At 38.1% G+C, this 21,497-nt stretch overlaps 1 protein-coding gene across 11 annotated transcripts in view; it reads left to right on the top strand.

The window, feature by feature from the left end:
* app (Palmitoyltransferase app) overlaps positions 1–21,497 on the top strand; it is a 108,236-nt gene that overhangs the window by 46,032 nt on the left and 40,707 nt on the right. For 9 of the 11 annotated variants that reach the window (XM_067790823.1, XM_067790822.1, XM_067790818.1 and 6 more), the window contains one exon: positions 13,136–14,036. In XM_067790823.1, coding sequence (XP_067646924.1) covers positions 13,849–14,036 — 188 coding nt within the window. In that variant the 5' untranslated portion in view covers positions 13,136–13,848. The remainder of the gene's footprint in view (positions 1–13,135; positions 14,037–21,497) is intronic. The other 2 variants (XM_067790825.1, XM_067790824.1) reach the window with 1 other exon arrangement.

Raw genomic sequence — 21,497 nt, 5'->3', positions numbered from 1 at the left:
ATTTTGAAATGCTGAACTCGAAAATGTAAAAAAAAATCTGTTCAAACAATACTAACTTTCTTAATTGAGGCTTAACCGTTTGAACGGTTTTGGCCGACCAAAAAGTCGCTCCATTTGACAAGGGATGACGAAAAATCGTTCCAATATACATCGCTCCATTCTCTACTTTGTTGGGCCAACTGGCGCCAATTGCTCACACCAAGGGAAGTTAAATCGTTTTCCACGTGGTCCTTCCAGCTGAGTGTTGTCCGCCCTTTTCCTCTGCAGCATCATCTTTCGTTCGCATAACATGGCCTAGCTAGCGTAGCCGCTGTTTTTTAATTCGCTGGACTATGATGATGTCTGAGTAAAGATCGTACTGGTCGCCAACGCTTACAAGTCCTTAATATTTCGAATAACTTTTCTCTCGAAAACAATAACTTGCATTGGCGACCTTTAAAGTGAATATTTCTGTTGTAATCCATACTTATTTAACACATTGCAGCTTTTTCTTTAAACGGGTTTCAATATTTAGTTTTAGAATTTTTATCAGTATCCAATTTTTCTCATATCGACAAAAAATTGGCCTTTGTTCGATAACTCTAACCATAACCTGAGAAATTTGGTTTTGAGAAAACTTTTTCCAATTTACCCTATGGTGTGCCGATCAGAGTCGACATAAAAAAATTAAAAGGAGCACGACGCAAGTTGGAGGAGAAGATCGACCTAAATTATTTTCGTAGGTATATCGGGTTTTGTATTGATTTTATATTTTATTTATTTATTGAAAATGTATGGAGTTTGGTTTTTAATTTCTAACAATTTTAAGCTATTCTGGTTGTTGTTTTGAGTGAAAAGTGGAGTAAGGCTGCAGCTTTTACAGCACCTTCGACGATGTACGATACGACAGTCTCTTTCCAAGTTGAAGTTTGTCTTTAACAACTGGCCGTTTTTCCATCAGGGTGTGCTAATATTAAAGACATTTTTGATATATCAGAATACCTAAATATAATAGGCCAAATATGTTACAATAAGCTAAAATGTTTTCGCTTTGCCTTAACAATAACCAGGCTACTTTATTTTGTCTACATTGTTGGTTATTTGTATTCGAATCCTTCCGTTTAACATAGCCACCTAATAATCGCTGTTCGTCCTATTGTCTCATTTGTTTGTTTGTTTTGTTTTGATACCTACATTGCTTGTCCGTGCAATTAAGTATTAACAATTTCTTTTTTACATAAACATTCATTCATTCATGTAGGTACATTGGGGTGGTCCTTATAAATGAAAGCATTTTTTCAGTCTCACCCCTTCAAACAGTAATGCAAGGGTATTTGGAAAGCATAACCGTGCATTTTGTTAGTTTATTGTATATAAAAAGAAGAAGATAATCTTGTTGAACTTTGATATTCAAATTTAAATATAACCGCTGTAAAAATTTGTATGAGGAACAGAAATATAAAAGTGGGCCGCACATTGCCGAATTTAGGTAAAGATAATATCGAAAGTCTATTTATTGCACTCCACCATTATATTTTTGTTCCTCATACAAATTTTTACAGTGGCTATGAATATGAAAGTTGAACAAGATTATGTCTTTGCTTAAAGAGATATCCTTCGTTTCCTCTGGTCTATTTATATAAAGGAAGTACTTAATAATATAATTTTCTTTTTATTTTCTCTTTTTGTTGCCCTCGCGAAGGGCAGACATCCTGCCACGATGCGAGGGCTTAGGCGCTGACCACGGGGCTGGGCCACCCGGTGGCAGGTTCGTATGGATCCCCATGACTGTGGTTGTCTAGTCCCAGGGTGAGCGATGATCAAGATCTGCTCCCTCCCAATCCAAAGTTCTACGCGGCACCGTGCCCATTGGATGTTTTCCGCCTGGAGGTTAACCTGGCTGTATTTGTACGGAGCCTCTCTGACACAGGGCCGACCAGAGAGTAGAAGTGGTCTTATCGCGGTAAGGGGCTCTTCCCCTTTTTAAATTAATTTACCTACCTCTTCTAGCAAGGGGTCGTACGAACAAGATGAACAATTCAAACTATACAAACTAAAAATATATTTCGTCCTCCTTCACAAGGGGAAGGACCGCATTGGCGCAAGCGCCGAGGGGCACGTACGACCTAATACATTCGCTAAAGGGGGTAAGAGCGCCTTGGTGGGAATAGGAATCCTGGACCTTGCAAATGACCGTGGTGCCATGCCTAAAGACCAGTTACCGTATGTCCGGAACGAAATCGGTAACGCTGTTCTCGACGTTCTGATGGAGGCGCCGAGTAGTCTACCGCGAGGTTCTGACGCAGGATCTTGTATGTCCAAGAGAATAAATTAGAATCCCACTTTATGTTCGCAATATTTTGCAAAGTTTGAAATTTTTGGAAAAACAAAGTCTAGGGAATATCCTAATATTTGACCCTCTATCAAACAAAGTAACCGTTTAAGTTATCCAAGGAGAAGTTGTTTTAGATGGCCCGCAATTAAAATTTTTACCCAATAGAGCATAAAGATTCGTTCAAAGTTTCAGGTTCCAGAGCTATCGGGTAGTTCCTGAAACCTGGAAAGAAAAATTTTCCATTTCAGACGATGTTTTGAATTTGCACGATCCCTGGACCGTCTAGCGAATTATTTTCCCTTATGTTGTACTGTTATGGGGCTCTCAAGTATGTTCTTAATTTCAGGAATCTAGCTCTACGGGAAGTTACTCAAATAGCAGCCGGAAGATTCCACATGCTGTAAATGGACTTTCTAAATATATCTAAATATCTCAATCCGTGTCCCATCTAAAAACTCTTTGATCCTAATTATTACATCCAAATAGAACCCGAAGTTATGTTCAAAGTTTCAGATCACTGGCTTATCGAACTCTTTAAAACTCGAAAGCAAAATTTCAAAGTTTAGATGTTTTTTTATAGTTTTCACGATCCCTAGACCCCCTAGAAAAGTTTTTCCCCTCAAGTTAAATTGTCATCGGATTGCGATGTGTGTTCCAAATTTCAAGACTCTATCTCTCCGGGAAGTTACTCAAAAATGGATTGCAAGATTCTCCAATCTTGTATGGAAATTGGCGGGAAAACATCAAACGAAATTAATATAAAGGAATCAAAAATATACATATACACAATTTTGTGATGTTAGACCATTTGCACAAAGTCCTGAACTCCTTTATTGTTTTTTGTGTTTAATGTCCAAAATCGATAATACTAACTTTTAAGGAGTTTCGCGCACTGGTTAAAGCATAAATTTTAGATTATTGAGTCTTCATAGATCAATATGAATTTCAATCCCCATACAACATTTATATAAAAGCAATTTCGACTGTGATTTCAACTATTAAAAAATGACGTTCGGTATGCAATAAAAGGAGAGTATCTTTTGGTGCACACATCTCTTCCTAAAATTGAATCTTTTCATAGCGCATCAGTAGGGTTGAACAGAGGAATTTCACAAAAACGAGTGTTCCCGGTTTTACTTGAATTGGACTCTGACACTTTGGATGACCACGGACCATACCCTCGCTTCCACCGCAGCCTGTACTATGTAGCGGAGCGAATCGCGATATTTTTCCCGCCCAAGGGCTGTCCCGGTCACAAATTGTCATACTTGGACCAGCTCCTCGCAGCTGGACTGCTCCATACCCTCCTGCTCCTGGAAGGTATTGAACCCAACTCTAGTCCTAGGATGTGTTTCTGTGCATATGCCGGAAAAATATCTATTTCAGACGATCATACTGCTGTCAGTGTGTCACGTGCAAAAGATGGTTGCATCGAACCCAGCAGTCGTTGACCCCAACAACTTTAACGCTACGCGATTCACGCCTAAGCGCATCTCCGCCTTATTCTATAAACTGCCCGCTGTTGCTCTCGCCAAACGTCATCTCCAGCTCACACGACCACTCTAACCCATCACTAAAATCTACGTAGCATTAAGAGAGAAGCAATGCCGAACACCAGCCGTACCCCGTCTCGTCCCTTGTTTTCTGGCAAACGTACGGGGGTAAGAAGGAGTCATCAACTCCTAGTCCCCCAAACCACGTGCTTCGTATGCTAGCTCAGAATATTTGTGATTGCGACTTCAGTACAATGCAGTTCATAGATGTTCTGGGCTTAGCAATGGCAACCCTCCATTAACACCAAATAAACCAGCAGCAGTCGGACAGCATGAACGACAAAGCCTAAATTCTTCAAGGCGAGTCAACCCATATCTAACCCCCAGAGTAACAACTGCCCGCAGGGACAAAACCTGAGAAAGTCAAGGCAGCTATCCGGTCAGGTGATGTTGACTTAAAGCCAGATTATGTATGACGTCGTAACTTTTTGCATCGCAGTCACTCACATGTACAGTCACCACTATGCAATACCAAAAATTTCTTAAAGGCATTCAGGTTTACTGTCACTCACTAAATGGAATCAATTCTTTTATATGATAGGAATTTTGCTTCACACGATAAAAAATCACTCGCTGTGTTACACATAATTTGCCCCTTAGAAATAATTAACATCTATATTCGCCCTGCCACCCGCTGTCCAAGAGGCTACACTCTCACATCAGTGCGTTACTTAGTGTCGAAACCCACGATCTCTGGTATTCCAGCTTGCCAGCCGACACCAAAGGCAGGGAGGTAGCACAGCATATAGACAATTCGACTTTCTGCATGACAAGTGGCGATGCCTCCACTCGATTCGCAGAAAACTGTCACTGCTCGCCAGACATTTCCATCGTCAATGCAGAACTTATATACTCCGTTGAATGGCAACGGATGTTTACCTTAGCATCTGACTACCTACCCATACTCTTCTCAGTACAGCGATCAGCAAATTTCATCACCATTAAAAGGCGGAATTTTATAAATCTCAAAAAAGCAAACTAGAAAGACTGTTCCTGTCCTGCAAGACGAGCGCGCGTTCCGCAAAATCTTCGCTTCAGGATCGACACGCTTCATCCCGGACAAACTTCCCGGCTGAGGCTGCAAACCTAGCAAGAGAACGTAACCTAGCGAGACAGCTCAACCCTAGAGACCCTCACATTAGGAATCTCAACTTCGATGTTAACCGGCTGGTAAATGAACACAAACATGCCAAATGGGAAGAGCATCTAAAGAACTGTAACCTCTGCATGAGTCAGTAAATTATGGTTAACCGTTAAATCCGACAAAATACAAACCCGAAGAAACAAAGATAAAATATCCATCGCAAGCGCTTTCTGCCGGCAATTTGTAATGCATCCTTCAGTAGAAGGAGAACATAAACACAAACACGACGAGCAGCCCCCCTACCGTCACCCCCATAGAGAGCAGCCATTAAAAGGCCAAACTCTCTTAATCAATAGGCCCAGACCGTATAGCCATGTCAATGCTGCAAACCCTTGGCGATAAGGGAGTAAGCCACCGGTTTTCAACTTGTCGGTGAAGTCCTTTTCATTATCGAACAATATAAAATCGCAAGGATAATTCCACTTCTAAAGCCTAGAAAACGAGCTAACGAATATCGACCGATATCACTCCTCTCGCTCCCTCACTTCACTGCTTAGCCCGCCATCAGAATGTCTTGCGCAAAATGCATAGCACTACCACCGCGTTGAACACCATAAATACCCAGATCAATTACGGAATGACTCCATCAAAGGACGGTGCTCGCGGCACTTGACCCGTCAAAAGCTTTTGACACAGTTAACCACGGCATGCTACTTCAAGACAAAAGGCTCCCTCCTTCTAAAAAGATGGACCGCAAATTGTCTGAAAGGTCGGCAAGCGTTGGCTCAAGTTAGGAACGAAACCCAAAACCTAGAAGAATTAAACAGGGGTGCCACAGGGCACCTATCCCCAGTTCGGCTTAATTTCTACATATCACAGCTGCTTTCCCCACCAGAAGGAGCCACTATTATTTCCTATGCCGAATATTGCTCGATAAGGGCAACACGACCTTTTCCTTCAATAGACAAATTAGTTTATAAAATAAATGGGCAGGTCTTTGTAGTTTCTTCACCTCGCTCGATCTGGTAATATCACCGACCAAATGCACGGTCACTCTATTTACGACATGGAACGAACATTTGACGCGAATATTTGCCGTTTACGTCGATGGTATTACGCTACCGACAGCCAGTCACCCAACGTAACGTTCGATAACACTCTCACCTTCAAGGCTAATGCCAGGTAATTTCGGGAATGATTAATATGACCACATTAAACCTTCTCGGCCATTACCCACAACCCCTAGTTTCATGAGGAACTTGGGGTCGCTAGAGTCTCGCCTGCTAAATATGTGTATGATACATTCATATTTGCACTAGGATTCCCCTCGCGTCGGCGGATTGACAATTGGGTTGCGAAAGCTCTGAAACTATCAACCTCTTGAATCCCGCGACTAAATTCTCAAATAGCTTTCCGGCAGGGGAATAGATAAAGAAACGCTGCTAGCAAATAGCAAGGCAGTTGGCCGGTCGCTCATGTGCTACGCGTCGCCAGTCTTGTCGCTTAGTCTTTAAGGCACACGCTAGAAAAGGCTACAGGCCTGCTAAACGCTGCACTCAGAATTGTCGAGGGATGTTTTCTTATGACCACTGCCTCATCTACATATGTACATAGTGAGGCAAAAGAGCTCAACACTGTGTGTGTCAAATTGTGAAAAACCCAAGAAACTGTAGCAAATAACTGCTTGATCTAGCCCGCATCCAAGGGGGATAAGGAAACATCTCCGAAAGCATTACGATGAGATCCGGCACCTGCCTACGCAGCCGTTTGATCCACATAAGCATAAGGATGCCCTAAGTCTCATCCACACAGAATCGGTAAACATCTTTGCTATGTGGCGCCCGGTGAACTTCGTTGTTAATGTACACTATCCAAACCTTGCCGAAGAGGAAAGCAGACTACCAAGGGAGGCACGGGTCACTCTGGCCCAACTTTGTTCTAAACAGTGTAACAAGCTAAACGCACACTTGTCCAGAACCAAGCCCGACAAGCCTAATGTATGTTCCCCGCATTGCACTAATCATCTCATCAATTGTAATGTGAAACGCACTCTTCTAACAGCAACTTCCCTCGGGCAACACGGACAGGTCCAAAACTAACAAAATTGTTAAGTTACGACCTTTCCACTGGGATAGGCATAAGTTACGTTAAGTTACGACCTTTCTACTGGGTTAGGCATAAGCAGGAAATTCATTAGGAAATTAAGAGGGCTTTATATTAGAATTTTGTTAATCAACTGAATCTATCAAGCTAATCGAAATTGAGATCCTGTTTGTTAGGTATGAATTACTTTAAAAAATTATACCTACGTAATGTGCAAATGTACATACCTATGTGTAAAAATAGTAAAAATAAATAAAAGGTTTACATTGTTAATGAATCAGCTCGTAGGCTCATAATCGCCAAATATGTTAAAAAAAAAGGCTTTGCACAAACAAAAACGTTTCAAACTCAATCTTCCCTAATGTAACCTTTGCCTATGGAACTGTACGTAATATACTTGTATATAATGCATATATGGATGTGTATATGTATACTCATTGCAAATAAATCAAGTTCGTAAAAAAGGCATGTTGGCTTATTTGACAGCGTACAAACATACTATAATGATATACCACTCGACATCTGAAACAAGGGTAATTGTATGATGTGTCACGTGCAATCTTTTGCTGTTTCACTTGTGTTGCTGTCACATTCATGCGATGACATGTCAACTTGAATGCATTGCCCGCCGTGATTACAGAAGAAATGCTCAACAAATCGGGCAATAAGTTAAAAAGAAATGCGGTCATCATTTTGGCTATGTAATTTTATGATAGCAATGTCCTACATAAATACCCACATAAACCTAGCTAAATTTTTTTCCATAAAGCAAAAAAAAAAAAGCAAGTAAGGACGAGACTTCATACCTTTCATGAATGGGCCTGAACAATAATCTTATCCCATTCGTAATATCCAAATAATCGACTGTATAAGATATGAAATATATAGTGAACAGACTAGCGCTTTTTAAGATAAGTATAAAATAAACAAGTAAGGAAGTCTAAGTTCGGGTGAAACCGAACATTACATACCCAGTTGTATACTTGAAATGCTTTTGTTGTTTGTTTTGTGTGCTTAATAGTGTTATAACGCTGTGCAATAATACATATACATATGGTTCTATTCTGAACTAATTTTTCTTCGAGTTATAGCTCCCGAAACATAGAAAATTGCTTAGTCATAAAAGAGGCGGTGCCACGCCAATTTTTTAAAATTTGAAGTATTTCCTATTTATTGTTACAAATCCACTTGAGAAATAAAAAACCATTGATATAAAGCTCTTTTTTGCAAAGATATAGCTTATTTTATTCGTCCACGACCCTTTTAAAAATCTTTTATATAAAATTGGGCGTGGTCCTTAACCGATTTCGTTAATTTTTCTTCAAAGCAATCCTTATAGTAAAGGCAACCTCTCTGCCGAATTTTGTTACGATAGGTTTAACGATTTTTGATTTATGATTAATAATATTTGTAAAATTTATTCTATCACAAGTGGGCGGTGCCACGCCCATTTAAAATTTTTTTTCTTCAAATTTTTATCAAGAGTCTCAATATCAGTACACACGTCAAATTTTAACATTCTAGGTGTATTATTTACTAAATAATCAGGTTTTTTGTGTTTTCCAAAATATTATATATATAAAAAGTGGGCGTGGTTATCATCCGATTCCGCTATCGTGTTAACGGACAGACGGACGGACATGGCTCAATAAAATTTTTTTTCGATACTGATAATTTTGATGTATGGAAGTCTATATTTATCTCGATTCCTATCTGTACAACCAACCGTTATCAAATCAAAGTTATAATACCCTGTGTACAAGTACAGCTGTGTATAAAAATAGGTAGGTAGTTTGTGGCAGGATGCAAAGTTTCACGTTTTTTGTGGTCTGCATGAAATAACTATGACAATGAATCACTTATCTTAACAATATACATATAACGTAAACGTAAGTATTTGATGAAATTTGAAGCATCTATCCGTTAAAAAGGGGGAAAAAATTACAGTGTATGTGGTGTATATTCTATATATACCACCGATCTATAAAATTTTTTCAGACAACAATGAATGCTCTATACGTAAGCATCCGGTAAATTTGAAGCGTCTAGCTGTTAAAATGGGGCAATAATTACGAAAAGCTTCTTATCTGAACAATCGGTTGTGGGGGGATATATGCTATAGTGGTCCGATCCGGCCTGTTCCGACAAATGTCTAATCGGACCCCTAAATATACCCGCTTACCAAATATTATCAAGATATCTCCTTGAGGGACTAGTTTGCATACAAACAGACACACTGATATGGCTAAATCAATTCAGCTCTTCATCGTGATCATTTCGGTATACTTATTGGTGGGTCGATCTATTTTCCTTTAAGGACTTACAATTTTGAGACCCGTGACGAAGTTAATATACCATTTCATTTTCATGAAAGTTATACAAAATTAAATACTTGGGATTTAGCTGCGAAAAGATGTAGGCCGAGTTTCCCTTCCAATTTACGTCGTTCTCCTTTTTAAATTTTCGTACAAATTGGCGGGATGGTACCTACACTCCTTATGCTGACTCCGAACGTCACCAGCAACGCAGAGGAATTTTCACCGTTTGCTTTACCTGGGATAGAAGCCAACGAACTTCAGTGTGGTCGATGGAGCACGCTACCACGATATCAGGAAAGCCGGCGCATTAAAGACAGTTTAGATACAAACGCTTATACGGTTATGCATAACGATGTTGAGCAACATTTAAATCTCTGTCTTATCGTTCGATTCTATCTGAATTATGCTGGAGAAGATGACTTGAGCAGCAGCCCTAAACCTGGATTAAGAAACAAGAATAGCTGGTCTTTCTTTTTGCCATTCACGTCGTTATTCATAGCTATAAATACGAGACGGTTAAGACCATTCCACAGTTGGTACTGCGCAAATGCATTTTCAGTGTTTTCGATCTTCACTTAAGCCCCACTATAACTTTTCAGACAAACTATTCAGTGCATTAATATTGTGTGACAGGGGTTTCGGTAAAATATTGTAACGAATTTATGGAAATTCCTCTTATTTGCAACCTTCTGCTAACGTTCGAATCACTAAACTGTTGAATAAATAACTTCAATATTGAATAATGCAAAAATGGTCTTTATTAGACTACTTGAAAATAACACTTATACTTCGCAACTGATAGCTTAAATCAAACTGAATGCTGATTCTCAGCTTTACCTCCTTTTATACTCTGTGATTTCTCGTTCGCATACTTCAAGGCGCTTCTATTTCTAGAATTTACTAGCAGCTATAAAATTACCAGCTATAACATAACTACAGATGCACGTTATAGCTTCCAATATGCGCGTGTATATGTGAGTGATACTTCCACAGATAGTTGCCTACTTTTGGGAGCATCTCAGATAAGATATATGCATGTGTTTGTGCATCTCTCTCCGCTGCGTGTACTTACATATGTGTAGACATAATGATTGATTCGTTTACGTAGATACAAGTGACTGCCTGCTTTATTGTTGTTGTGGCTTCATATACTTAGCATCAGACTAGTGGTGTGAGTATCACTTAGTGTCACTAATATTCGTCACCTAGGAAAGTACTCAAGCACGATGCAGTAATTTTTGATAACATTTTGCTTATTGCTACAGCGTTTGAACTAATCTTTTGAATAAATAACAACACTGTTCTTTTTGTTGTGCAATAATCCAATTAGCTCTAAAGACGTTTTCATTTATTTTGTCAGCTAAACCGGTAGTAGCCGTTCAAAGTACGATTCTCGTTTCACCAAAACGATAGCACAGCTCTAAGGACATTAGAAAGCTTTTCAAGACAAAAAAAATAATGGCACATCGATTGCAATAATAGGATGTCAAAAAACCAATTTACATTAAATAAATATAGTTTAAGAAAACTAAAAAACACACTTTTAAATAATATCGAACTTAACAATAATTAACATTGGGCAGTAGGTACGCATGCGGAAAAGATGAGCATTCCGTATAACGACTACTGCAGAAGCTGCAAAGATCCAAACGCCAGGGAGACAGTAGAACACTTTATGTGTAAATGCCCGGCTCTAGCTAGAGCCCGGCTAAGGTTCCTTGGAACCCCGTTTCTAGAAGACCTCAGAAGGTTATCTGTGATAGCGATCCCGAATATTCTTAATTTAATCAACAACTCTGGCTGGTTGAAAACATTGACCGTAACATTCCGTAGGTTTTTAGACGAGTTACATGGCATCAAAACGGCTTTCTATAGCTACTTGGGCGACCAGGGTCGCAGCCATTTCACCTACCTACCTACCTACAATAATAAACGAAAAATACTAGTATTATTGTGAAAAAAGCGTCGGGTGCTCGAGTTACGAAATATATGGCACAAAGTGCCCACGCTTTTTTTCACAATAAAACTAGGATTTTTCGTCCATTATTGTTAAGTTCGATGTTATGTATTTAAAAGCGTGTTTTTATTTTTTTTTTAACTATATTTATTTGTTTGTAACTTTCCTTTGCGCGTAGCCTAGTAGTTACAAGCATACATACATACAAGCGAATCTAATATGCATAAGCGTGTTAAAAAATATTTCGGCTTCATTTGCTAATATGGCAAAATTTACTAATATTTAGTCGCAGATTGTTATGGAGAGCCCAGGCATCAAACGAATTTAAATCATTCTGCAAGACCAATGTACCGGATGCACATGTGATCCCTCTATATAGTTTTGAGTCATCTGCATTTCGTAAATATTTTGAATGCTTTAGATATGAGCCGTTTATTTTGAAAGTGGCATAAGTCATTTCATGTCGTTTAGGTTCAGTGATAATTTGTTTGTATCTCTCTTCGCCTCCAGTTTGTTAGAGTCCAATATCCAAAAGATGCAATTATTATTATTATTTTATAATTTTCGAACCATCTATATATGCATCCGTTCAAAAATAACAATGCATTTAAGACCATGAGTTGGAAATGACTTATGCCACTTTCAAAATAAACGGCTCATATGAACCAACGTCATTGATGATGTATTTTTAATGCATAGCACTATTGTAGCTTTAATCGGATAAATTTGGGGCGTAATGCCGTAAAGGGGGTCCATATAGACATAAACTCCGATCATCAATATTATCAGTGTCGACAAAGATTTTAATTATGCCAGGTCGGTCTGTCTGTCCGGCCGCCGTTAACGTTTCTGATAAGACCTGCCTTGAGAAGCAGCGCCATGCTCTTCGATATGGAACTGTAGCCTCTTTACCCACTATTACAAGACGTCATGTTTTCAGGAGTTTTTGGGAATTTCGTTTTGATTGTAGCCAAGCTCTGACTTGTGGATAATTGTGTAAAATTAATGGTGAACCGGTATAATTTCCACTTTGTTCCACATTGATCAAGGACGTAGAGTACAAAAACTTACAACTCACAAGTAAATAAGGAGAAATTAATCAGCACTGCGAGGGAAATAATTGTTATTTCAAACGGTGTATGCAGATTTAGCATTCTATATTTGAATGCCAAACTTTGTAATTTATATATAATAATTATTTGATTTCTGGCTTAAAGCATGGTTCAACTATATGGTTGGCTCATCTGTACAACAACAAAATATGTTAGTTCAGATTGTCAAAATCTGCGTGTTGGTGTTATGCGAATGGAATGGAATGAAACATAACACTTACCAGTTTTTGTATGTTGTAAGAAAATGTTGCCAATGTGTTGGTTTAATTTTGAGTTTGCCATCTCCTTTTGACAATCCCATCTACCACGCAGTGAAAAAATTAAAATCAGCTGACGAGATGAGCCTACCGTATAATTGAGCCATGGCTTAAAGTGTTGATTTTGGTTCTGTGATAACAGAAGACGAAAAGTTTTTCCAGTTTTCATAAAACTTTCGTTTCGCGTTCAGTGAAAAAATTTAAAGAAATGGCATATAAAATAGGTCGGAATGAAATCGAACCTTTTCATGTTTTTACTGTCTCGTAGATTATCTATTTTTATAATTGTTAAAACAACGGTCGAAATGGAAATAAAGGTTTGATTGATGGTTCCGCTATCGTTGATAAATATAATGCATATTTCTTATACATCCATGAATGTCTACATACATATGTAGTTTATACTAAAATAGCATTTCATATGTTTTCTTTTGCAGCAATTTAAACTTAATACAAACTTGCGGATCGCAATTAGAATGGCCAAATGGAAATGGAGCCCAACAATTAGAGGTGATTCGAAAAGATGCTATTTGGTAATATTATAGTAGCATTTTAACATTTATATAGCCGCTTTCTTATAATGTTCTGCCGTCCAAATTGGCAATGGCGAAATAAGAAAATGAAAATTAAGGCTAGAGCGAAATGGAAGCGAAAATAGTAACAACTCAAAAACATAAACTACCGCCGTATATCTATACAAATATACGTATGTATATGAAAGAAAATCTATTACTAACTGATAGTTTAAATGTCTATACCTCTAATTGTTACAACTTGACAATGAAGTCAGTCCTCAATGCATTTAAACATAATGAAATTAATAATGACAATAAAATCTTAATGACATATGGCATATGTGCAAAAATCGAAAAGCAAAAGAAATACAAAGTGTTAACTAAAGTATTTAAGAATATTTAATACTAAACTAACAACAAAAGCCAGCAATATTACTTATGGTAATTACATAAAACTTTTAAAATATAGTATTTGCTGTATTACTGCGGAAATAAACAAAGGCTAACAGAAAAACGAAAAGTATTGAAAATCTGAAGTTGCACAACAGAAGGAAGCACTTCTTGAGATTAAGGAAATACCTGATACGAATACATACATACCTTACACACATACATACGTACGTCAAACATTATAAATGAATTTGTTGTGTTGCTGCTGCGGTAAAATGGCACCAAATACAAGAATAACACGCAAATGGGAATTATTTGCTGGACGCAATAAATTTTACTGCGACGGTTTGCTGATGTCCGCACCGCATACAGGTGTTTTTTACCTAACTTGCATTCTAATAACGGGTACTAGTGCACTTTTCTTTGCATTCGAGTGAGTAAAAATTTATGTTTTAAAATTTTTTGCTTTTATTTGTAATGCTATTTGTGTATTTATTAATTGAGTTTTGCTTGAAAGAAATAGTGAAAGGTGGAATAACTATTAGCAATAAAAACAAAAGGTAAACGGCCAGGAAAGTATCCAAAGGTTTTACCCAAGTTCGTACTAATTTCAAAGAAATCCTTGATACAGTCAAAATTAGCGCATACTAAATGTTTCGCAAAAAAAAAAAAAAAAAGAAAATCTTTAAATTGACGCAGCTCATTTCAGAGTCCGAAAGGACTGTAAATGCGCCCGTTCCCAAGGTAGCCGGTTCTATGTACCGGAGCGACTCTAGATTTTTCCCGACCCAGGGCCGTCAATGTAACCCCATTTAATTTGTTGCGTCCTTGGTCGCACCTATTGGATGGGGCGAAGCACTGCTACAACAACAAAAATTGTATTTTCACCCTTATTTCACACATAAGCCAATATATTAGTCCGATTAGACGCTTAATACGCTCATAAACATAAATGTTTGCTTGTTATATGACTCAGGCCTGCATAACGATATAATCGAAAATATTTCGTTTTGATTATCAAAAAAAAAAAATTTATTTTCAAAATATATTTCGTTTCGTTATATAGTGACACAGTATTCACAGGCTGGGTGGATACAATATTGGAGGCTCTGAAAGGATCGCAAAATGCTTCAAATACTGAAAGCCAGGTCACTTTCCACGTTATTGCGATCTTGACCTTAGTGGTCCCAACAGCATCAGTGGTCTCAAGCACAAAGCTGAATGAGATGAACTAGAGCGAGCCAGATGCAAGGAGAACTTGCTCCAGCTATTGAATGTCCCATGATATCTGTATTACAAATCGGAAGAAGCGTTTACTGACTGTAGATATGGGCGCATCTCATGCCATAATCCGATCTGATTTGGTCAACAGGAGGGTGAAGCCATTACATGGATCAAGATTGCCTACGGTCACTAGCGAGTACAACGAAGTACAGGAAAAGTGACAGGAGAGGTCGTAATTCGGTAGATCTTGAGATTGTTGATGACGTCATATTGGGAGTGGACTTCTTTCTTCTGGCGGAAAGGTGTTCCATCAAAATTTCTATGTAGTTGCCCGTACAAAGCTGTAAAGCGGATCAGTGATGTCGTCTACCGCGTACAAATAATTGAGAAACCATGAAATCGAAGGTCGGCTCATTTCGAGAGGCTACCAGCGGGGCAGTGTTGCGAATATTAGCATTTTTAACATCACTATGCTGTTAGTAAATAAACACCACGATAGTAACCCATTTACTCACATACATAGAAGGCATTTTTTGAAAATTTTGAAATAATCAAATATACCCCAAGATGATTAAAAACGTTCAAATTTGAAAGTATTTTCTATTCGAAAATTAATGTATCGTAGTACCCTAAATGTGATTATTCTCGAATAATCATTTATGATTCATATTTCGAAACGCTTTTTATTCATAACGAGTCGGACCCGCGCGCATCTTGCGCAACAAATATAAAAGTCTCATACCAAATATCAACAGAAACCAGCTGTTCTATCAATCAAATAACTATCAACTTGCGCTGCCATCTGGCGAATGTTAGCAACTGCCGTAAATGCAGTGTTAGTTCTAATCAAATATTCACAATAGTGCCATAGTACAAATAGATTTCTTTGTGTGCTCAAAATCGTTTATTTTTAACAAATTATTTTAATAAAATATAGCTAAACAAAACACTACGACTAATAATGCCCAAAGCTCGCTAATAGCACGTATCCCCATCTTTACAACCAAAACTTTATTTATAGATTTGGATTACACATAAGAGCGAAAAAGGGCCTGTACATAAAAACAGCAATTAGAAATAATATATAAGATTGATGTCATTGTAAAATTGAACTTTAATTGTTTTAGAGAATATTTACTGCTTTTCACCGTCATTTTCAGATCATATTCGTGAACATATTTCAGTCGTTTTGCATTTATTCTTCACATCTCAAAAAAAATAATAATATTTTATCAGGGGAAGAAAGCATGCGGAAGTGAGCTATTTGACCAAAGGTAATTCGCAAACAAACTTCACCGATATACACCTACGACTACAACATCCAACATCAGCTATGATCTTCAAGATCTTAAAATACGATACGGTACGGGATGTTGAAACCGTATCCAGGTATGTGGAGAGAGTTTCACTTACCCGGGGTTCAAATAGTTCACAACCTTTGTATTATCCAACCAGTATGTGTTTTCTGGGAAGCCGAAGGTGGAGAAATAGTTGGGCATTGTGGATAAAACAAGTGTGATAACTCCTGCATAGAAGTCAAAATTACAAATATAACCGATCACCTGTTTTTTAATTGACTATCATGGTCTCATTCTGTATCTCTTTCTATCACCCGCTTAAGATAGCCGGCCGTATGTGCCGCAATATTTAACATCCTGTCAAAACGCTGCCAAAACGCTAAAAAAAGTAGCCACTTTGAACATCTTGTGAGGCAGTTGACGGATAAGATATCACACTTGTTTTATCCACAATGTGGTTGGGGACGTCTTCGGTTACGACCAATATTTACATTATTTCTAATGTAACATTTTAACAAGTATAAAATTCATTATTCAGTCAACAAAGGATCAGAAAGCTGAATGATAAATGATTATAAATTTTTGATCACCTAAAGTAAACACATTTGCTTACAATATGATTCCAAAATATGATTGTAAAACTATGTATGCATGTATGTATATTCAGTTTTTGATCATCAAAATTTTCATATGAAATTTTGTTTTCTTTTTTTGCAATTCAATTAACTCGCCGGCCATAGTATTGTCTCCACCAATGATAAGACCTGTTAAATTTCTTAGATGCGCACGTACATTTAAATATATTGTATAAGTTCGACTAATGACAAAAATGTATCAGTAAAAGTGTTTGATAACCGATCAAAACAAATTTTTCATATAGGTCCATTGTTTCATCTACAAGGTGCTCAATCTAGTAAATTTTGTGGGCAGTGTTGTGCAATTTCACCTCAGTAAAATATAAAGAAAAGTATCAAAATTTAAGCTCCTCTCTTAAAGAGACCAAATAAAAAAAAAAAAAAACCAGCATACCAAACAGGATTTTAAAGGACCATTTTTGGTCCAAAAGGGCAAACGTATTTATGGACGCCTTTTTTCGGGACTGGTTGGCCGTCAGTGATTTACTAAACATATGATTCTCTAAAAGAACGTTTTGTGTCCCTAAAGCTGATAACTTAATCGAATATGAAAATACTAAGCATGTTTTTAACACGCTTTTATTAGCTTGGCCTGTATGTAACGGAATCTTTGAGCTTAATTTTCACCGGTTTCTAGAAGTCTGATTAATTTGAAACTTTGCATACGTATCAAGGACCGATGACAATGCGTTAATGTGATGGTGTGTTGACATAAGGTCAACGGCCATAAGGTCAATTGGCCATATTACCACTTTGAATGGCCATAAGTTTTATTGAAACTTTGCCCACGTATCAAGGTTCGATGACAATGCAATAATGTGATGGTGGGATCACAAAGTTAACGGACATAAGGTCAATTGAACTTGTGATCACCCCAAATGGCCATAGATTTGAAACCTTGCACATAATGCGAAAACGCATTCATTTATTAATGATAGAAGTGGATGAATGGCACATCTATGAAAGAGCATACTGGAGCCCTATTTAACACGCTTTTATTAGCTTGGCCTGTATTTATCTATGTATCCATATATGTATGTAACGGAACCTGGAGTGGAGCCGAGAGCTCCTGTAATGCAGAGCTCCGAACTCCGTTGCACCTTTTGAAGCATTTTAAGATAGGTACTTTTAGCTAGTGTAGGCCACCAGACCAAGGCACCCTAAAGAAGAATCGGGCGCACAATTGCTGTGTAAATACAGTAGGTCACCTTAGGGGAAAATCCCCAGGAGGTGCCAATTGCCCTCCTGCAGGTGAACAGCTTTGCTGCTGCCTTCTTGGATTGCTCCACTATATGGTCACTCCATAATAGCTTCCTATCCGGAATGACTCCCAAATACTTGACTTGATCGCTAAACGCTAAGAACGTACCCCCAATTCTTGGCAATGTAAGATTTGGTACTTTGTACCTCCTCGTGAAGAGAACAAGCTCGGTTTTATCCGGGTTGACTTCCAAACCTGTGGCTGTTTGTACTCCTGGAACAGCTCCAGGATGCCAGCTGGGTCCGTTGGCGTCACTAGAACCCAGGATCTAGCCCTTGGTCGTGAGGGGATATCACGCGCCTCCACTACCTTGAGGCGCGCGCCCGGATATACCACCCCTATCAGCGTGACGGCGGCCCTATAGAGGTTGACCGACCTGGCGTCGTCACAGGCAATTAGCTTGACATTGCCCTGGAACCACCCTGCATCGGTGTAAGATGGCGGTGGACCAGGGTTGTCTTTTTAACCTTAACGGCTACCGTAGCGAGCGCGGCCTCGATCCACTTCCACTGTTGTTTCGGGATCCTGCCATCTTCGCTGCTCTCGTCTATAATGCCAATGATCTGTCGACCCTTGGCAATTTCGGCGAAAGACCGCGTCCAGCCTCCCTGCGTCTTGGCCCTTTTCGGTGCCGTGGGGTTGGATTCATCCATGGACCGCTGGCGTTTCGAGGTTGCATCACTCTCGACTAAAACTTTTAAAATTACTTGAACTAAAAAATTAAAAATAAATAATAGTTTAAAAAAAAACTAAAAAAACACGCTTTTATAGCAAACCGAACTAAAAAAATAGAAAATAATTTTCAATTAAAAAGAGTTTATATAACAGTAGTAGAAGGTCAAACAATCGTTTATAGTTAATCACCTCAAAATAAAATTATAATAAAATTTAAGTTATTAACAGAATAATTTAATTCACAGTAAAAAGCGGGGGTGCTTGATATTGAATGTTACAATCATTCTATTGGCAACTATCTGAGAGGAAAGATATGAAATGTAGTCAAATGCATATAGCGGTTCTTTTAGGCAACAGAAAAGGTTATCAAGTAGTACATATTCGTATTTTGTGTGTAAATTTACGAATGCTCTACAACGTCACGCTTTGGTTGACGCAGTCCATGGAGACACCAATGCAAAATCTTTCACTGCAATTGTTAACTGAATATGATTTGTTGCTGCATTAAACCGCATGTGTTTCACAATTGTTTTTATCCTTTCACTTATTTTGCACAATACAATATTGTATAAATGTCGCGCTAATGTGGGATTTTGAATACGTTCCAATTATTGTTGATTTTGAAACGCGTAGTATAAACATATGTACGCATATGAGGTTTTTGTCATGTCGTTTACCTATGTATATCGTATACCTACGTATGTATTGTGTATGTTAAGTAAAATTTCTATTGTTCATTTGCTGGGCAAAAACGATGTGTCTTTGTTTTATAGAAATTGAAAGAAGGGGAACTTTGTATTTGAAATATGTATTTAGTAGTGGCATCATTATTATCCTTCTTATGATGGTGTGATGTATTTATTCCACTTGAGTCCATATTAACATAATTATGTACATACCTATGGACATATTAGGATGTAAATTTAAAATTAAATGAATGTTTCTTCAGTCTCCCGACTTCGAGCATTACATTTTGGTACCGGTTGAGGACGTTTCAGGCGTGTCGCACTTTCACCCTCCCGAATGCTTAAATCGCGTGGACCCTGTTTTTACCCCTTTCCAGAAAATGGAGTGAATGGTTTGCAGAACTTAACCGCTCTGGAGCAATATTCTATAAAATCCTGCAATTACAGGCGTATGCTGATGACATTGATATCATCGGCCTAAACACCCGCACCGTAAGTTCTGCTAACTCCAAACTGGAAAAAGAAGCGGAAAAGATGGGTTTGATGGTGAACGAGGAAATCGCGAAGTACCTGCTTTCATCGAGCAAAGAGTCAGCGCATTTGCGCCTTGGAAACCATGCTACTGTTGGCTGCCATAATTTCGAAATTGAATGAAAGATGACGCTTTTGCTAAGAGGGAGACCCCACTCCGCTGGAAGGACCATGTGGAACACGATTCCAACTCCCTTGGTGTGACGAATTGGTGCCAGTTGGCAAAACGAAGAAGCGACTGGCGCGCTTTGTTGGACGGCCATAACCGTTTAAACGGTTAAGCGCCAATTAAAAAGAAAATATTAAGTTTGTCTGAAATCGAAAATTTGAAGACATTCAAAGTTGAGAGATAGATCCACAATGATTATCTACACTGAAATACATAGTTAGAATGACTCTCCGGGCACAAGGAGGTTTGTTGAATCTAAACGCAAGAATCTATAAAAACATATCGTCTCCAGTTTGCACAGTATGTGACTTGCAGGAGCCAGAAGACGTTTTTCACTTAATTGGCACATGTCTGATATATAACAACATACGTTCCCTTTACTTTGGAGAAAGAACTGTAGATATGGCCAAAGTGGTTGCCAGTTTAAATGGATTCATTTATTAATTTGCGTACATTTTTTTTTTAAATGGATTAAACTTGGAGACTTTGGCCAAGTTTCTCGCGGATAGCTTTAAACTTAGGCACTTATTATTAAATGAATTTTTGTAGCTCGTTAGTACTTTATTTAACACGTGGTGCGACACGCAAAATATTCTGTTATTGTCGCTAGTATCTACTTTAATTTATTTATTTAATTTAATATTTATACTACTACTATTACTAGTTGGAATGACGAGCTGGGTTGATTTAGCCATATGCCTCCGTCTGTCCATCTGTTTGACGGTAAATTAGTTCCTCAAATTACCTTGTGAAATTTGCTGAGCAGACATATTTTGATGTCCGATTAGACATTTGTCTATTCAACCGATTTTCTCAGGAAAGACCGATCTTGACGATTTTTTCAGACAACGGTTGCTATACCCATAAACTTCTAGTGAAATTTGAAAATTCTAGCTGTTAAAATGAGGGAGGATTCATGCCAAAGATCGGCCGTTCATATAAAATACATCCAATGCAAATCTGTGGCTTTCCGGCATTGTCACAGTTGTAAGATACTTTTTCGGTTGAGCCTGAACTGACTACAGATTTTAAGAACTTTAAAAATTTCATAGGATTGTTTTTCAGTTCCATTTATGAAAGGTATGAGGTATTCGACACAGCCGAAGACAGTCCCGTCCTTACTTTATGACCAAAAGTAGTGAAATGTTGGGCCTTTCTCTCATTAAGATCTTGTGGAAATTCAATAAAAATCGGTTGAGAACTTTGAATGATCATTAGGGATAGACACACGAACTGCAGTTTTTCTTTAGAAAATTAAGTGCGTTTAGTTTTTAGTTTTTTTAATACATTACGCCATTTTAATAAGATATGGCAATACAAATAAACCAACTGCTTTTTGGGATATCACCCTTTCGCGGCTGCAAATTCGAAAACGCACTATCTGAGAAAATTTTCCAAAAACACAATACTTATCT

This window comes from Eurosta solidaginis, chromosome 5, assembly GCF_040869045.1.
Source record: "Eurosta solidaginis isolate ZX-2024a chromosome 5, ASM4086904v1, whole genome shotgun sequence".
In the NCBI taxonomy this organism is placed as follows: Eukaryota; Metazoa; Arthropoda; class Insecta; order Diptera; family Tephritidae; genus Eurosta; species Eurosta solidaginis.
The sequence above is the reverse complement of the archived record's forward strand: the minus strand, read 5'-3'. Positions and strand labels throughout refer to the sequence as shown.